Source organism: Lactuca serriola, chromosome 9, assembly GCF_051521515.1.
Source record: "Lactuca serriola cultivar US96UC23 chromosome 9, Lser_US96UC23_V15, whole genome shotgun sequence".
Taxonomy (NCBI): domain Eukaryota; kingdom Viridiplantae; phylum Streptophyta; class Magnoliopsida; order Asterales; family Asteraceae; genus Lactuca; species Lactuca serriola.
This window is the reverse complement of record NC_136416.1, coordinates 213,955,457-213,970,140: the sequence shown is the minus strand read 5'-3', so window position 1 is coordinate 213,970,140 and position 14,684 is coordinate 213,955,457. Positions and strand designations below refer to the sequence as shown.

The 14,684-nt window shown below is 33.7% G+C and overlaps 1 protein-coding gene across 1 annotated transcript; it reads right to left on the bottom strand.

Annotated features, from left to right (window-relative positions):
- Positions 1-4,355: 4,355 nt before the first annotated feature.
- On the bottom strand, positions 4,356-14,366 carry EBS1 (EMS-MUTAGENIZED BRI1 SUPPRESSOR 1). The gene is made up of 36 exons (XM_079021256.1): positions 13,906-14,366; positions 13,443-13,802; positions 13,212-13,365; positions 12,949-13,120; positions 12,765-12,838; positions 12,494-12,590; positions 12,286-12,398; positions 11,769-11,884; positions 11,631-11,688; positions 11,392-11,544; positions 11,214-11,312; positions 10,783-10,935; positions 10,620-10,688; positions 10,421-10,503; positions 10,060-10,222; positions 9,833-9,967; positions 9,638-9,740; positions 9,461-9,555; positions 9,278-9,390; positions 9,015-9,198; positions 8,863-8,931; positions 8,620-8,765; positions 8,273-8,522; positions 8,082-8,138; positions 7,868-7,998; positions 7,688-7,776; positions 7,254-7,588; positions 6,808-6,903; positions 6,668-6,732; positions 6,478-6,580; positions 6,143-6,301; positions 5,909-6,049; positions 5,366-5,409; positions 5,159-5,273; positions 4,885-5,037; positions 4,356-4,775 (listed from the first exon to the last, which is right to left on the bottom strand). The coding sequence occupies exons 1-36, from the start codon at positions 14,064-14,066 to the stop codon at positions 4,584-4,586; spliced, it is 4,800 nt and encodes a 1,599-aa protein (XP_078877382.1). The 5' UTR covers positions 14,067-14,366; the 3' UTR covers positions 4,356-4,583.
- Between the last annotated feature and the right edge of the window lie 318 nt (positions 14,367-14,684).

Below are 14,684 nucleotides of genomic sequence, written 5' to 3'. Positions count from 1 at the left end.
TAAATAGGGCTCAAGGCCGGGAAATTAGGGTTTCATTAAACAGCGCGGACTCGCCGAGTCCAGGCGCGAACCCGCGTCCAAATCCGCGATCATACTCGGCGAGTCTAGGCTCCAACTCGCCGAGTCTCCTCACAAATTAACAAAATAAATAAATGAATAATACCTGGGAATCCGGGCTGTTATAGTGAGAGATGAGGAAATCAACCGATTAAGGAGATGAGAGAGGAGGGAAAATCATGGATGTTTGTTGGACAATAATACCTGACCTAGATGCATGTTAGTCCATTGCCCTAGATACATGCCATGCAATATTGATGTGGCACTTAAGTTAACCCATTTCTTTTGTTTTCTTTTTCCCTTTATTTTTTTTATATAAATAGGCTAACCAATCGGCCCAAAGAGAGGGGTGAAACGAAAAAATTTTGGGCTTGAAGGACAACCGAGAACACTCTAGGCCCAATAGCGTTTTCGGTTTGCACAAGTTTTTGGGCTTGGATTGCCCAAAATGGTTCCGGCCCAATAATAGGTCCAAAAGAAATGGATTGAGTTTAATAAGAATTTTTGGGTTAGAGTGAGAGCCCAATAGAGATTTTTGGCGCATTAGGGCCCAAAGAATGGTCTTTGGTCTAATGAGACTCTAAGTGAAGGCTTTCGGCCCAAAAGGGCCCATTAGAGGGCTTTCAGCCCAAAATGTTTCCTAATACAGGTATTCGGCCCATTAAGCTTTAAAAATAATTTTTCATGGCCCAATAAGGCCCCATGCAAGTCTTACGGCCCAAAACTATGTCAAATAAGAATTTTCGGCCCGTTAAGAATCCCAATAGTGAATTGCGGCCCATTGATACTAAAAGTAAGGCGTTAGGCCCAATAGGATCAACTTGAGAGGTTATCGACCCATTAGAGCCCAATAGGAGAGTCTTGGCCCAAATAGGGGCTTGGGCCGAGAAGCCTTGGGCTAAGGTCCAAAGTTGAGTGGACATAGCTTATTGGGTTAGGTTTTGGGCTTTCACGAGAAGGTTTCGACTAAATTCACAATTTTTGGATGTATAAACTTAGATACCAATGACGTTGATTTTTACTACACATAGTGTTACATAGTTACACAAGGAAACTATCTTGTATAGGGATAGGAAACCTAGCCCTAATCTACCAGTTGTGACATGTCACTTTTAGTCCCTGCACTTTAACTAATTCCTTTAACCCCAAAATTAATTCCAAATTAATTTCTGATTAAATATTAATTAAACGATATGATTTCTAATTAATATATTATTTCCATAATACATTAATAAACCATTTATTTTGATTTCTAATTAATTTATTAACCAATTAATAAATTAATAAATCATTCTTCTCTCTCTAAAAGTCATCATATTCAATTGCCAAATTTGAAGGCAACCCAAAATTAAGGACTGTGCTACTATCAATTCAAGTACATACCAATTATATTTATGGGCTTAGACACCTAATCGAACAGGGTGTACTCAGCTTGTACACTTAGTGTACTCGGGCTTGACCAAGAATCGGGGTGTTGACCTGGTACGTGCAATGTACCATAGCGTACGCACTTGCCACCCAAACCCTTCTATTAACAGCTTAATCCTTAAGCTCTTTCATCCAAAATCCAGATCTAGTCCTCAAATGTTGTCCTTAACCATAAATTTTCCAACTTTATGGTCTCACATGGCTATTAAGTGCTCAATACCAAAATCCCTAACCTCTTAACTCATTAAGACATCCTAGTTCATGCGTGGAAGGAACTAATGATCAGGATCACATTTTTATGCTTCTAAACACTCCAAAATGTCTAAAAGTGTTAGTGCCAGGATCCCAGAATTACATTCAGGATCCTCGAGGATACTTCAGGATTCTGACTATTATCATTTATTCTCCTAACGTTTATGCCAGCAATATGCTTTGTTATTTTTCTCACATGTGCAGAAATAATCAGCAAAGACTTATTCTCAACGAATAATCATTGTGGCCATGCAAAAGACCCAATAATCAACCAAAGACTTATTCTCAACGAATAATCATTGTGACCATGCAAAAGACCCTAAAGACCAGGTCAAGTAACGTCTATAAGTTGATCTCGGATGATCCCGAAATTGTCGGAGTTTTTATTATTAGCTTTAGACTATAAAAAACACATGTATTCATCACACTACACACGACACATAGCAGAACAACAAAAGTTGTACTTATATTATTTACATTTTCTCTATAATCGACATTTTCAATCAATAAAATTATCGAGGAAGGTGATCATTATCACCTCCCAAGGTTTTATGCCGGAGATCCTAGCAAGGATCAAGGGCTTTCCTTGTAAACAACTTGTGTCACTTTGATCAATATTTTATAGTTGGATTATTCTGAACATCACAGCCTCTCATACACTTTGGTCGATTCTTGCTTGTTCATTTTTTGACCAAAACAGAAAGGACAACTCATATGAATTAGAGTAACCCATACTCGTAATGCCAAGCTTATGGGACCAAAATGAACACAAAACCATGACTAAACAAGATTTAAGAAGAATTTCATCAAGATCAAAGCTTTTTACCTCCAAATGGTTTCAAATGGTGATTTGGTTTTGGATCCAAAGTACTCCACTCTTCAAAGATTGTCTCATTTTCTTTCCTACTCATTTAAGATCACCTCCATTATTTCAAGCCGCCATTTCTACCCAAAAGAACCATTCACAAATTGGTCCAAAAGCAAGAAATGTATTTCAGTCTCCAATAAAAATAGTCTTTTGAATCTATTTTTTAGATCAACCTCTCTAAGCCAAACACTGCCAAAAACTAGTGCAAGAACTATTACTCACATTTTCATCAAAAAAGGTGTGATATAATATTTGTCTCTCAATAATTCTTGACTGCATACTTTAACTCTAATGTCATCCTCGAGATCAGTAAATCATCCACTGTCCCATGAATGACTTCAATAACTTGGAGCCAAAACGACGAATTCTCATTAAAAAAATCTTCAACTCCATTTTCATACGAACCAACTTATTTAAATACAACCAAGCTGCCAATATTGATACTATATTTCTCTTTATCTTCCAATGACTTCAATAACTTGAATCCAAAACAAAGATTTTTCGTTAAAAAATCTCCAACATCAACATCAATTTCTGTAACAACGCTTGGTTAAATGCAACCAAGCTACCAATACCGATACCATCTTTCTCCATATTTTCCATAAATTTATCCTAATTTATCCAATAAATCTCCCTTTCATTAATTTATCCTTCAAAAAATATGCATATCATGCTTTTAAGCAACTGATAACAGGCATTTTAACATGGACATATAAAAAATGTCTAATCAACCCAACACCTACTTCAAAAGATTTGTATGGCTACCGACCAAAAGAGTTTTAACTTTCCATTTGTAAAGTTTACTCTTGAATCTGTCCATATTAACATTTTAACCTTTTGTTCAATCCATATTAAAATCAGCGGGAAGAACAAGATAAGTGAACGAATGTTTCCCCAGGAAGTATCCTATGATAAAAGTCAAAGCATCAATTTCAGCCCAATCCATTCCAACACCATGAATATTCGATTTCTACAAATTTAACTTTAACCCCAAAAGCCAAGCAAAAACATCTCAAGATCCATACGATATTAAAGGGAATTTGTTGAGACCACTTAACAAGAAAAAAGACATCATCAAGAATTTTTTTAAAAAAATGTGAAACCCGAAATTCGTGATGACCAATCCTAGTACCACGAAGAGCAATACAAGCCATAACATATACAATAGCAACATTTAATCCTTCCATCGCCAGAATTTTTGGTCTAGACTTTGAATTTCTCCATTTGACACCGAATTTAAGAGTTTTAAGCTTATTTGAACCTAATCATTGCATTGCCTATCACATCCTTTGGGACTTCGGTCCAAATAGTAATAACGAGCAAAAGGTTAATGCCAATGTAGAGTTCATATTTACAATTTTAAAAATAATATGATAAAAAATCTTCTAATCAAGTAGAGTTCATATTTACAATTTTATACCTTCCAAAATCTACCTAATTGCAGCCCTAAAAATTGCTTTAAACAAATAAGTTACATTGCTGATAGCAAGAAATAAAAATAAAAAGCTATTATAAACAAGTCAATAAAAACACATTACTTCTTACATTTAACCTTTTTTATCATTTCATACAAAAGGAACTGCTTATCATGAAAATTAACTTTTTTTCCAATAAATCCAAACTTTTGATAAATTGCCCTCAACTATCTAGATGGTCATTTTATATGGAAAAAAGAAACAAGTTCTAGATCATAGTCTCTTTAAGTCAATTAACTAAAAAAGAAACATCAATATACAACAGTACAAGCAAATAGTACAACCATAATAAATCTGTCTTTATTCTATAATAAATTCGACATACATTAAATTCTACACTTTGGGAATTCATTCCAATACCATATTTGTCTAAAATCATCAAAACTGATCAAATTCTTTAACCGAATAACACCAAAATTTAATTAGAGTTCATGATTCTAGACTAAATGCTGTGTGAGCCTCCTTTTAGGAACAAAAATCTCTATTAATATCAAGTTCAAATATCACAACTCAGCTCTCGATTCTTCATCTTCTTCTTCAGTTGGTGGTGGGCCCGCTTCTTCGGGTACATGTGGTTGAGCCGGTGGGCTAACCACCTTCTCTACCGGGCTCACAGCTTCACCAAGTATTTTTGAGGTGAAGTGTCTTGCTTCAAGATCAAGATCTGGCCACTCTGCTACAATCCGTCTAGCACCCTGAGTTGAAGAATTTGAGGTACAACTTTTCAAGCATTGGGTACAACCCAACATGGGAATTATATAGAATAGATATAATTAAGGGCATATTTGGAAAATGACAACTGACCTGAAGCTTGGGTTCTTTGGTCATTGGATTGTTGCAAAGATCGATGGTTTTAGCGCGTGCTTTTGTGGAGTTTCCACACCAAGACTCGCACCATAACCATTCTTGTGGAAGTGAAAAGATTGGTACTGTGTGTTGGGCGTAATTTGGTAAATCCTGAAACATTAATTGAAATTTTATAAACATAATTAATAGCAACATACTGAAAAAAAAAAAATTTCTTTTTACCAATCATAGCAAACGTTATTTTACTTTATCTGAGAAATTTTACACTTGCCTGATCAAGGTTAGAGAGACTGTTTGGATCTTTGCTAAGTGTTTCATAAAACACCCTTAAATTGTCTCCAGCTGCAGTCTCACGGAACTTGATTAAGTCAACTACGTACAAAGCACTGTAAAATAAAATAAATCAATTTTTTATAGATATTAGAAAAACGAAATGCCAATGTGAATATAATTTATAAAATATAAACAATGATGTTACCTAATATGATAAGGTCTTCCCCTTAAATGTTCCTTCCAGAAACCCTAAACAATAACACAATATAGAGCGGATTAAGATTTAAGACCAGACTGATATTTTTTTATTATATTTTTTTTGTAAATATTGTAGTTATTTTCTTTTTTTGTCCATCTGTTTCAACATACACTTGTGGATCATATTAAAGTTACACATAAAAACCATATTTCAAAGGGTTAATATCATAAAAGGCCTTGTATATTCTGTTTTTTACAGATTAAACCTCGACATTTATTTATTTTCTGCAAAAAGACCTTGATTTTCCATTTTTTTATTTGGCCCTTCTAGCAGTTTTTTTTCCAAAAAAAAAATTGTTAAAAGTGAGTTTCTTTCGGAAAAAATTTGAGGTTTTTATAACATTTTAAAAATCAGCTAACTAAAGGACCAAAAATAGTCGTTTTACTTGGAACAAAGACAAAAAAACTTTACAATTGCCTCAAATAAGGACCAAAATTGCAAAAATTAGTTAACTCAGGGACCAAAAATGTAATTTAATCAAAAGCTTACTTGTCTCCAAAACCGATAACCATCCATATCGCGATTATTATCACAAAATGGGGTATATGCAAGAGGTCTTCCTTTTAAATTCATGTCATAAAGTTCTCCCATGTCAGCCCTAACAATCTGATCTGCATCAACAAATATAACCTGTACAAACAACAAAACATACACATGTTTTTTAGCGTATTCCTAGGTTATTACTTTTTTTTATAGAAGAAAATATGATTTTGAGATGAATACCTTTTCGAGAGAAAGGGGGAAAATGACATCAAGAAATAGAATTTTATAAGCCCAAATAATTCGTTGTTTTTCTTGTTGTTTATGCAACCAACTAGGCCATTTATAGGTGATCAGTTCATACTCGAAACCGTATTCCTGTGCCATATGTGGAATCACATCCTGCATGAAAATGATAACAAGATTTAATAATATGTTTGTTTAGATGGAATGGAATCAGGAAAGAATGGAATGGAATGAGCGAATCGTTACATTCCATTCCTTCTCTGTCCTTTGATTCCATCATACAACCCTAACTTATTTTAAGAAAAGGACAAAAATATGGAGAAGAAAACAACCTTAAACTGTGGTGAAAGGTAGTTCTTTATAAACCAAAATTTTACTGGACGTTGTGTGTTTTTCAAAACACTTAGAATCATAATTTTCAGAAACCGCTCATACCTGCATATATCACACAATAAAAACATAAGAAAAACAAGAAAACCTTCCAAATTCAAAAGAACCCAAGATTACTGATAAATTACTTACAAGTGTCCGGAAGCAATCGAAAATATATTTATCGTTTTACCCTTTCGCCCATTGCTTACATTTTCCTACAAAAAAATATTAATCAGTTTCCATGTCATATATGATAAATTATTAGGAGTCTTTATGAACAAAATACTCACCACTTCAGTCTTTACACCCTTCTTTGTCTGCACATTGCCACCAATAAGAGAAGAAGCCCATTTCAAAATATTAGAATTCCAACTATCTTTATCATCCTACAAATATCAAGTAAAACTGCCTTTATTTCATGAAAAAAAATTGTTTTAGGGACAATTTCATTATACAGCAACCAAGTTTCACATTTCTGCCACCTAGGCACCTCACTCTTTTACAAGACTCAAACTTTCAATTTTCCTCCATTATTATGGAATTTCGTATATTTTTGTTCATTGTTATGAAATTTAGTATCTTCTGTTGACGTGGCATTGATGTGGATGGATATAAGACATGTAAAAATAAACCAGCCATGTCATACGTCCACATCAGTGCCATTTCAACAAAAAGTAAAAAATTTTAATAAAGTGTAAGGTATCCACTATTTACTAAAAAATAAACGAAACCCAACTTGTTTTCTTGAAGATTCATCATCATCAGAAGGAATTAATAATTGTTCGTGTTCTTTTCCCTTTTTCTTCACAACTCCAAGATGAAACGGTTTTCCCCTCAACTGATCAATGATGATACGTTTTGTTAACCGCATTTCTTGACCATCTTGCAGAAGATAAAGATCAGAACTTCTTCCAGGAGCTAACTGAAGATACCAAACACCAGGTGACACTTTCATTTGCCAATAACCTAAATTAGCCATCACAAGTGTGTCAACTAAATGGGGATTCTTTTTTGTTCCAAGTATCATTTGAAGGCCTCGTGGTGGATCATGATCTTTCTCTGAACAATGGCCTGATTCAGTAGTTCATCATTGATTAGATTCATCATTAAGTATAAAGACATAAAGTGTTAATACTTAATAAATGATGTTTAAAAAGAAATATGAGTTACCAGTAAGAATGAGAGCTTCAAGTTCAAAAACTGCTTGTAGGGTTCTTGTGTCACCAAGGTTCTCAAGTAATATATTGTCAAGATCATGGCTGAAATATACACGCAAGTAAAGTGGTTAAAAAGTGAAAGAGAAACTTACGGGGGGTGAAACTGTAAATTTTGGATAACAATGAAACTTACATGGCAATGACAGGTTCGATAAGCCATGATTCAGGAACATCAAGATTCATGGTTAGGGTTTTGGATAGTGGCATGTTTGCAAAGAATGCTTTCGGGCCATGTACAGTTAAATCGGTGCTGCTGAAGTCATCCTGAAATATACAAAAAAGACTTAAATGCCCTCATCCTCATCATCAAAAATAATCCTGGAAAGCTTCTTGTTGGTGGACTTTACCATTGTTGGAGTAACAAATCTGTAGTAATTCTTCAGTGGAAGATCAACAAGGGAACTCTGTCAAGAAAAAACCATTATAATGTATTAGTTACAAGCTCAAAAGGATTGATAACTACTATGCTTATTAGTTTATTCAAAGGTAGTTTAGATTAGAAATTTGACCAATAGTCAAACAATTTCTTTAAACTAACCATTGGGTTGAACACAAGCCTCATGCTTGGTTGACTACATTTCCACAGTATCCGAAGAAGTGAAGCCATTTTTTGACCAGAAGAGCTCAAAGGATCAAGAACAGCATCTATATGAATACTTGAGTTTTCACTTCCAATAACAACAGCACTGTGTTCTGCACTCAACATCTCAAAGCGGGCCCCTTCAGAGCTTCGGTCTCGTGTAGAAAGTGAAGATGTGATAGACATAATTATATCACTCATGAATTTGCTACAAAAAAAATGAAAATAAAAAAAGTTCAACTTTATGTGCATATCAGAAAATGAAATATGGTTAGATATGTCAAGATAATAGCAAAAATAAAAACCTCATGAGTGTGTCTGGATCTACATTCTCCCATGTCACCTCTTCGATGATGTCAGCAATATGCTTTGTTCTTTGCTTATATTCCAAAGCTTCTAGAAGATGTAAATCTTGGCTTAAAAATGTTGCATCATCAGTGAGACGAACAACCTATGGAATCCCAATTAATTAAAATTTCTAATTAGTGTAATGAAGTAATCCACATTTCCCTTTAAGAATAAGTACAAAGGGTAAAAATGGAACACACCCTGCCATTAGTGATAACTGCATTATTGCCCTTTTCAAGCCCAAGTTGTCCATTTAGAAATCGACCCACCTGTGTGTTTTATTGAGAAATATTAGTAAATGTGATATTGGTAATAAAGATAGACTTCAGTATTAAAAGACAAACTTTTATACCTTCTTTAAATGACGTGTAAATTTGTCAACAGAAAATTCAGAAATAGCTGACTTAAATCCTTTAGATTGTATTCCATTCGCATCAGCTAATTCAGAAATTTTATCTAGAAATTCTTGACTTTCTTGAGAAGACTCATAATATGAACACAATTGGTCCAGAAAGTTTAATACCTTCTTCTTATGACTGAAAAATAGAAAAAAAAAATTTACATCAACCAAAATAAAAATCATAATATGATGATTGTATAAAAATAATAACAGACCTATATGATGAGGCTGTGACTTCTAGAACCTTCATAAAGATGAGACTATTTGAATCAGAATCAATATCAGAATTAAATAAAAATCCCACACGACCCCTTGGAGAATCTGCCAGCTGTAAATATGTGTTAGTTTTTTTGCTCATGATAAATAATAAATTATTAAATTAATAGTGTTAAGTGTACCAGATAACGTATTCCTTCATGGAGTAACTTAATCCCTTTTCTTGATGTGACATCAACAGCAAGAAGATGAGTTATGGGCTTCAAGTCATCCATTGCTAAGAAGGGCATTTTTGGAATTAGAATAAAAATATCAAACAGTTTACAAAAGTCAAATGCAGGAATTGACCAAAATCTTACTTCCAACAGAGTGTAAATATTCGATATTATTTAGCAAAGATTCATCTCCAAGAATCGATGGAGTCAGAGAAACAAATTTAGGCTTCGCCTTTCCTCCAACAATCTGTTTATAAAATACAAGATGAATTTAGTACAAAAACATGATAAATACTTTATAAAAATTAGGGAAATCAATTTTGAATTATAGTTTCAAACCTGTAGATTATAGCGATGAATTCCATTTTCGGATAAATATTTATCCAAAATATCAGTGCGAGAATTTATACGCCCATAGTAAACTTGTTCCTGGATTCTTGGAAGCTCATCAGTCATTGCATTCATTAAAGCTTCCTGAATATGTAATAAAACCATGGAAAATTACTATTTAATAATAATATTAAATTATAATGTTAAATTTAATTAATATGCATAAAAAAGAGAACCTCATTTGAGTCAAGGACAAGACCATTCAACAACAGGGAACATTCCAACTTTGCAAGACCAAGTTTGAAAACATGTAAAGAACTTTCTTGAGATTCTTCATGGAAAGATTGCTCATTTTCCAGCTTTAATAAAGTATCTTGTGGTGGAGTTTTTGCCTTTGGCCTACAAAACAAATATAAAATATTATACTATAGCATTGTACTTTTTTCCTATCATATTATAAAAATTGTATTCTTGAAAGCTACCCAATTATAGCATTGTAGTTTCAATCTTTTTCTTATTAGGAGATTATACTTTGAAAAAACTACCCAATAATAAAAACAACTTTTACTCAGTTTTAAAATAATCTTCATAACTTACAGTAATGTTTCCACAAATGCCCCTTCCACATGGTGAAGCAAGGGTGCATCTTCCTCCCCTGACTCCATCCGTAATTTATGTATCTGTATATATTTTTCAAACATCATTCATTTATCCAGTCAACACTTGACCTTTTTTTTACTAAAAAAAAAAAGAACAAAGCCTCAATAGCTATCAATGTACTAATTAAAACCCATACATTGCTGAGAAATTGAAAAGCCTTCTCAATCCCATGACTCTCTTTGATATAAAGAAAAAGGCGTATAGTCTGCAGATCATTAGAATGCACATATTAATTAGTGACTAATATATTAACAGCAAAAAGAAATTTTTTTTTAAAAAAAAAGGAAAAAACTCGTTACCAAGCTTGATAGATCTTCCTTAATTGAGCTGTCTGAAGATGGCAATTCTCCACCATTTTCCTCCAGTTTCTCAATCAATTTTCCCGAATATAATATCACACCAAATCTCACTGGAAGACTGTTCTCAAATAAAGTCACAATGGTGTCAATTGTCTGCAAAAAAATAAAAACATGATTAGGATTTCATGATTCAATCAGCAAGTTTAAATTAAATATCAGCATAACCAAGTATGTTACAAAACTAGTCCCTGTGATTTCTGATTTTACCATGTTCAGTCCAAAACGGAACCCTTTGGTCCTTATTTCAAGGTTTCATGTAGTTTCTGATTTTGGTACTTGTTTTACGTTCAAGGGACCAAAATCAATATAATATATCCACAAATAAGGACCAAAATTGAAAAATGTTTCAATTTTGGACTAAATATAATTACCTCAAGTCCACAAATGGAGGCAGGATCCAACACATAGACAGCATGGTAAAGATTCTTGCGAATGTAACGTAATTGTCCAGGGAAAACAGGCATTAAAAGCTGAAAAAGATGAGCCAAAATTAATAAAAATAAAATCTTTTCAACTTTTATGAGAAATAAAACAATAAAAGTATAATACCTCATTTAGGCTACTTCTCCATTGTTTGTATCTGGCATCCACCTCTAAGTTATTAATGTAATGAACATGGTCTGACCGAAAGTCAACACGAATAGTATTTGAATCAGGAGGTGGTAAAGTTGCTAGAAGCTTCCGGACTGTGCTTGAAGGAATCTAAAATTTGTAAAAAAAACATAAATCCGAAGTTTTTTTTTTTTAAAAACAGGGTAATGATTATATTTAAAATAAAGAATCGGTACCTTTAGTTTTGTATATTGATCAGCTAAAGATAATTCTTGATGGGCCATGTCAAGCAACCTATGAAAGATATATTTTATAAGTTTTCAGAAGATTTATTTGTTTAAATTTATTGATGGAAAGAGGAAAAGGTATTTTACATAAAAAGGTCGATATCGTCAATATCAATTAAGGCACCATTCAGAGCCATTAAGGACTTGCCAGGTGGAATCATTCTCTGATTTGCAAGTATTTCTTCTTTGATTGAATCATTCAGCTGCATGAATTTTCAAACAAGATTAATTCATTCCCAAAACATCATATTTTTTTATCTGATTTGCATCGATTTGTAGCAAAAAGTCAATATAAAAGTCATGACCTCATCATCCAATGATCTATGCCACAGGGACTAAATTTGTAATTCACTTTGCAACAAAACCAAAACTTGGCCTAAACCTGTAATTTCCTATATACCACAGGGACCATATTTTTAATTTACTCTAATAGTAATGTAGTTAAATTTCTTTAATAGCAATATGTAATCTAACATCAGTAAACATTTTACAAGTTTCAGGTTACATACTATAAAGAAAGAAAAACAAATTGCTAAAATAAGTAACCAAATGTATGGTGTGATGCTATTTTCTGTAATTTTTTAAAATGAAAAGAAAAAAGTACCTTCATACGAGACAAGTATGAGACAACACTAGGGAAATTTTGGTTTATTTCCTGCATTGATTGAAGAGGGTCTGAAGCACGAACAATCTTTTGTACAGTTTGATGTCCTAAATCTGTGATTAAAGAAACACAAATACAAAAACAATCAAGAACGAGACCCCAATAATATAAATAAACTTAGTTATTTTTAAAGATAATGCAATAGTACCCTTTAATTCCCACACATTAAGTGTATCAGATACTGCTGATGACAAGAGGGAATCCCTGAAAGCCATTATTTCAGATGTCAACTCCGGTTTCCGTTCCTGCATTAGTTCAAGAAAGCTAATTATACAACTTTATTTTAATCATTGTAAAAGATTATACTTCTAAATGAATTTCTAACAACAACCCTTTAAAGTTTAGATCCTAGTAAAGTGGTAAAACATAAGAAATTAAAGAACATGGAAATTAGGGAAAAAATGAAGACAATCAAATACCAGAATCTTGGAAAAGATGAAGCCTCTGACTTCTTGACTGAGATCTTCAGTGTGAGGATCTTCTAGAGTGACACCTGCATTTTCATTAAAGTGGGTCCCATTTAATTTTGGCAAAGCAAATAGAAGGAATATATAGGCATAAATTTTGAACCAGGATGATCAGAGTTGACTTCACAAGACTAACCTTTCTTTATTTCACTGTCATCCATGGCCTTATATTCCATGTTCTTTAAAGCAAGTTCTACACCATAACCACCTAAATTCAATGGGTCTTTTGTGCCAATTGTTCCACAATAACCACTTTTTGATTCACATCCTGAAGGCAACACAGGCCTCAAAACATACTTAACTTTCCCCTGTGAGTTTTTATAACTTTATCAGTAAGTAACCTATCAAATACAAGCATCTATAAAACTGGTATCGAGAAAAAGATAGTTTTTACTGGACCTCTTTAGCTGCCTCCACAAGGGTCCTATGAAAATCCTTAAAGCAATTTGTCCCAAGAGCTCCATATAAGATGGCAATAGGACTACCTTTCGATGACTCAAAGTAGACATGATCAAAGTCAAACAGTTCAGGCTGTTGAAAGCCATCTCCATTCCTACAAGGGCAGATTGGTAAATAACTTAATACTTTACCCGATGAAAAGAGGTTGAATAATTCGTTAGGAAGACTTACTTGTGAGGATCACGAAGCCACAATAGCAGCTCAGGGACATCAAAGAACAGTGCCCCACCTGTGTCCACCCAGCAACATTTGCCACCGGGACTAGGATTAATGTCATCAGATAATGGAAACGAAGAAAGAGATTCTTCTGCTAGTTGCTGATAAAGCACTAATCTTGGTGATGAAGATCGAAGAGTAAGAGATAAATCAAACACCGATGCCAGTGGACCAGTCACTAGCGATTGCCCATAATTAGATATTTTTTGCAAACAATCTTTGGCAGTGAAAGGATCGGTGTTTCCACTTTCGTTATTAAGCCACGCTTCGATGAATTCCCAGAAAAGGTCTTTCCATTCTTTAGATAGTAATTCCCTATGGATAACAATTCAATTCACGAAACGCATAATGAAATTAAGTAGAACTTACAACTTACAGAATCACCATGGGATAGTAGATGATAAATTGACAAACATACCCGGCTTCGAGGAGGAGTGAGGTACCAGGCCATTTGGCCCGAAGGGCAACTTGTACATTCTTGGGTCGTTGGGTCTCTGCAGAAACCGAGTAGCCACAAACTATTATGCAAACGGCGATTATAATCAGTATCTGGATGCCAGATCTGATTCGGGTCTTCATTGCTTGAAACTAAGCTTTCAATGGCAATATGTTCTTATAAGCTGATCACGAATGCACAAGTGTCGTCATTCGCCTAAAAACCCTCCCATCAAAGATATGAACTTCAATCGTAGGTTTTTATGATGGTTTTTCTAATTTTATCGGAAGCAGAGACTTGGGGTTTTGAGTGAAGTAAGTCAAGTCTTGTTTGAAGTGATTAGAGCTAACTAGGGTTCCTACCCAATGCTCTTCTTTCTTGTCAATTGACGATTTCTATTGAGAACTTGAAAATTAAGATTTAAGATCGCACCAATGCACCATAGCTATGGTAAACGATTACATGGACAAAGTATACACGTTGCAATATGTACATAACCACGTCTGATATTTGACATGGCATTGCTTCATTGGATAATCTGAAGATTAAAATACTAGTAGCTTATATCAAAGGGAAAATTACTTAGGTAACAAAGTTTCAATTTGAAAAATATCGTTAAAACTTTTTATTTGTACATTATACTCTTAAACACTAAAATATTCAAAAATTATCATTATCTTATGTTATTCTAGGTTTAGTCCGTTTTCAGCCAAAAGAGAAAATGTTAACATGAATATTAGGTGACCGAGAGGTTTTCTTAG